The 4,709-nt window shown below is 42.2% G+C and overlaps 1 protein-coding gene across 2 annotated transcripts in view; it reads left to right on the top strand.

Annotated features, from left to right (window-relative positions):
- Positions 1 to 398: 398 nt before the first annotated feature.
- Positions 399 to 4,709, top strand: part of EPM2A (EPM2A glucan phosphatase, laforin) — a 97,607-nt gene continuing 93,296 nt past the window's right edge. The window contains exon 1 of one of the 2 annotated variants that reach the window (XM_024747953.1): positions 399 to 699. In XM_024747953.1, the coding sequence (XP_024603721.1) occupies positions 399 to 699 (301 nt within the window). Of the gene's footprint in view, positions 700 to 821; positions 896 to 4,709 lie in introns of those variants that run through there. The other variant, XM_024747954.1, reaches the window with a different exon arrangement.

Below are 4,709 nucleotides of genomic sequence, written 5' to 3'. Positions count from 1 at the left end.
AGGTTTTTGGAAAGATTACTGGAAAATCTCGGGGCTTATGAGATGTTTTATTCCTTTCCTAACCCCTTTTCCTTGATTCCTATGCGTCCCCAGCCGTCCGCGGAGCCACTGGAAGAGGCAGCGGGCAAGGGCCAGGCTTCTTTTCCGGGAGACACGGATGGTGGCCCCAGCTGACCACTTCCCGCGGCCAAAGGCCCAGGCCTGGATCATCCTCGGGCTCCTGGGCTCCGTGATGCAGCCCAAAAAAGGTACAGCATCGCACGTGTCCCTGCCAGCGTCCGCGCCTCGCGCGTCCAGGCCTCGCGCGCCGCCGCCCAATCGCCGCTGCCGCCTGGCGCTCGGGTCGCGTCCGCCGGTCGCAGGGAAACTGGAGGCCGGGAGCCGCGCCGCTCGCCGCCATGCGGTTCCGCTTCGGGGTGGTGGTGCCGCCCGCGGTGGCCGGAGCCGGGCCGGAGCTGCTGGTCGTGGGGTCTCGGCCTGAGCTGGGGCGCTGGGAGCCGCGCGGGGCAGTGCGGCTGAAGCCGGCGGGCACGGCAGCGGGCGCTGGGACGCTGGCGCTGCAGGAACCGGGCCTGTGGCTCGGGGAGGTGGAGCTGGCGGCCGAGGAGGCGGCGCAGGACGGGGCGGAGCCGGGCCGCGTGGATACGTTCTGGTACAAGTTCCTGAAGCGCGAGCCGGGAGGAGAGCTCTCCTGGGAAGGTACTGGGAGCTGCGCCGGCCTGCATCCCGGCCTCGGCCTCGGCCTGGGGCGGGCCCCACAGTCCCCGCCGCGACTTCCCGGGCGCTTTGCCCGGCTCTCGGCCTTCACAAGCTGTCTGAACTCCCCGGACGCCCTGGGCTGACCCTTCTCTGTCCGCCCAGCTGTCGCCCCAGCCGCGCCTCCCGCACCCGACAGGTTCGCTAGATGGAGGCTGGGTTTCTGTCCTCCCGCCCCTTCGGTCTTTGCTCCTCCGACCTCTTTCCCACAAACACAGGACCCGGTTCAGGCCTCGGTCCCCCTCGCCCTCCGCGTCCTCCCTGCGCGGGTCCCCGGACTGCCAGGTCCCCCGCCGCTCCTGGGTTCGCTCCTCAACTCTGCCTTGACGGTTTTTGTGCCCTCATTTTCTTGCCCCGATTCACTAAAGAATGACCCAACCAGTGAAGCTACCCTTTTCGCTAATCCTAAATTGCAACGTACTATCTCTAGTGTATTTTTTTTTCTTCTTTTCGATTTGAGAATGAACTACTGGAAAAACATTGAGCGTTTCTCTTTTTGATTTTTTTTTAAAGTCCCGAATATATGACAGTTGAGATATGCTCTGATTTCTTAAAATATAAAAACAATACATGCTGGCTGTAAAATATCAAAAACAAAAGCAAAAAATGTACAAAGTAAAAACTTGTGTCCTCCACACACCCTGAGTCCACTACACACCGACCAATATATGACATGTATCTATCTCACACATAAATTGGTTAATATATTATTCTCTATCCTGCTTTTTCTTGCTCTGTAAAGGTTGTGGATACCTTTTAGTGCCAGTCGTATAAATGTATATTTCATTTTTTAAATGGTAACGAAATATTCTGCATCTACCAATGTGCATTTAGGTTGTTTTCTGTCTTCCTCTGTTATAAACAGTAATAGCTTAATTGGAAATCCGTGTATAAAGTTATCTTTGAGCATTTGGGAATGTTCCTGTATGGTAGATTCTGAGAAGTGAAACTGTTAGGTCAAAGCGTGGCCATATTTTACATTCCAGTAAGGACTACCAAATTATTCCCTGAAAACTTTATGCCAGTGTAGAATCCTGCCCGCGATGTGTGAATTTAGACAGTCCTTTCTTTAAATGAAATGTGCAAAGTTGGGGATTGGAGTATGTGTGGCTCAGTAGTTGTCTAAAGTGGATGAAATGTCTCTGTGGAAGTTTATATGACAAAAATGGGCCACTTAGCCCATAATGATGTGGAATCAAAGAATCTGCAAAGAGCATGAGTGTTCTGTAATATGTTTATATATATATATATTTTCCTTGTTCCTCTTTTTGTACCCCACTGAGTTTCATGGTCTGGTGACATTTATTGTCCTTTTGTATTATGATGCCGGAACTGAAAGGTACTCTCATCAATTGTGCCCTTCTTTACAGGATATTACTATTATTAATAGTATCATATAATTATTTTTCATAATAAAGTAATATCTGATCATTTTAATAAAAATTAGGATGGTAAAAAAGAAATATTCTTCCCTTTCCCCAGTCTGTCTCCTTTTCTATTTTTAGTTTTTCTGCTATTCCTCCCAAAGTTCTGAATAATTTGCTTATATTGCTATTTCTTAATATAGCAACTTGAATTTTTCTGTTTTTAGATTTTCTGAGTTACCATACAAGTTATATATTACATTTAAATTAAAATTAGACAATATCTATTGACAGCTGCTGTATACCCATTAAATTAACCATCATACTTGCTGTGAAATATGAGGAATTTAGCTCAAGTTCATTATCTCTCTCCTCCCTGCTGGTTTTTATATTATTATTTTATACTGCATATATGTAGTTTATTGTTGACTTTCTATTATATAGAAATTTCTGTATTATGCTTCTGTTACATAGAAAGTTACTCCTATGTAAAAGGATAAGAAAAATAACTCACCTACACATTCCTCCCCTTCTCCTTACTTTGGTTAATCATCATTTCTACATTAAGTTCTATTAATATATAATTTGTATTCTGTTTTATAATTGTTGCTGTGCCTTCTTGTTTTAGGTGGATAGGCTGATTCTAAGAACTGTAAGTTAACAAAGAGCATCACGAGGCGCAGCATAGCCTATTTTGTTTGTTTGTTTGTTTTTTTGCGGTACGCGGGCCTCTCACTGCTGCGGCCTCTCCAGTTGCGGAGCACAGGCTCCGGACACGCAGGCTCAGTGGCCATGGCTCACGGGCCCAGCCGCTCCGCGGCATGTGGGATCTTCCTGGACCGGGGCACGAACCCGCGTCCCCTGCATCGGCAGGCGGACTCTCAACCACTGCGCCAGGGAAGCCCGCATAGCCTATTTTTAAGAGCAAGGATTCTAGAGCCAGAATGGCTTCACCAACCAGTGTGTGACCTTGGGCAAGTCACTTTACTGGGCTGCTGTTGAAAGGACTAAACTGGCTAATAAATCTAAAGAGCTTAGAATAAGACATATATTAAGTGTTAAATAAGTGTTTGTTATTGTTACTATTATGATTAGGAAATAATTAGTGTGGAACTAAGTAGTTCAGTTGCACTCATTAAAAGTTTGGAAATATAATTCTGTGACATGAAACCTGTGTACCAGGAGGAAAAGCTCTCTTCTCTCACACTGTAAATCATGCTCAGATTTTTATTTAAAGTGATACCAGAGTTCATTTTACTTTATATTTGGGTGGCCATGCTCTACACCTTGTTTCAAACTTTCTAGTTACTTTTTAAAAACAGAAACAGCATGTTGATCGTCAAAATTTCCTAGCTTAAATGCAGTATTGGATGAATGCAAATTCCCCACTTTTTGAAAACATTCTTTTCCTTGAAGAATTAGGATTTTTGTTCCAATTTTCACTAATATATAGCTTTCTGAGCACAGCTATCTGAGACTTTTATTTTTGTTGTTTTTAATTGAACTCTGATGTGTGTTGCATTGTTAAGGATTCCAAATCTTCCACTTTCTTGAATGTCTTAATCATTTCATTGGATTGTATCCTCAAATAATTTTTTTTTAGTTTTTTTTTTATACTTTTATTTTTCACATACACACCCTGTATTTTATTTTTACAAGAGATAAATAAACTGACATCAAGCATTGTAAATGGATGCCCACAACAGAAGCAACAATGATTGCAATTACGAAACACACTCACACTATGTCATAATATTGACATTCAGTCCAGGAATCCTCCACTGTAACAGCTCCTTTACTTTGCAGTGAAAATTGATTTGTATATTTTTTGCCTCTGAGTCTTTGTGGGATTTTCTTTTTATTCAAGCAGAAAGTCACAAAAATTATAATCATCCTCATCAGTTCACTCAGTCCCATGTAATTAATTTTTATTTCATCTTGATCTTTTGTTAGCACTTTTATAAATTCATCAGTTTTCCATTAGAGTTCTGAAAATCCTTATTCATTCAGTTCAGCAGTATAGTCAGTTACCAGAAACCTGTACTTGTCAGAGTCTTTTCCATGAATTCCTTGAAGATGAAACCCTTTTATAGGAATATATTTGCAAAAGCATCAGAGTACACCCAGAACTGTCTGCAAATGACAAAAGACTTCAAAATGACTGTGGTTAAAGATTTGATGAAAGTTCATAATAATGCAATTGACAAGGAAATTTAGTTATTTCTGAGATACATATTTTAAAATAATAACTAGAATAATGATATAACATTATACCAGAACATATAAGATTTTTAGAAATTTCATGTAATGTCTGAAACATTTATATTTATTTGCAAATATTTTCTCCCATTCTGAGGGTTGTATTTTGGTTTCATTTATGGTTTCCTTTGCTGTGAAAAGGCTTTGAAGTTTCATTAGGTCCCATTTGTTTATTTTTGTTTTTACTACTTTTTTTTGTTTGTTTGTTTGTTTTTTTTTGTTTTGTTTTTACTTCTATTACTCTAGGAGGTGGATCAAAAAAGATCTTGCTGTGATTTATGTCAAAGAGTGTTCTTCCTGTGTTTTCCTCTAAGAGTTTTATAGTGTCCG

The sequence above is a fragment of the Neophocaena asiaeorientalis genome, unplaced genomic scaffold (assembly GCF_003031525.2).
Source record: "Neophocaena asiaeorientalis asiaeorientalis breed wild unplaced genomic scaffold, Neophocaena_asiaeorientalis_V1.1 scaffold123, whole genome shotgun sequence".
NCBI classification, from domain to species: domain Eukaryota; kingdom Metazoa; phylum Chordata; class Mammalia; order Artiodactyla; family Phocoenidae; genus Neophocaena; species Neophocaena asiaeorientalis.
The sequence above is the reverse complement of the archived record's forward strand: the minus strand, read 5'-3'. Positions and strand labels throughout refer to the sequence as shown.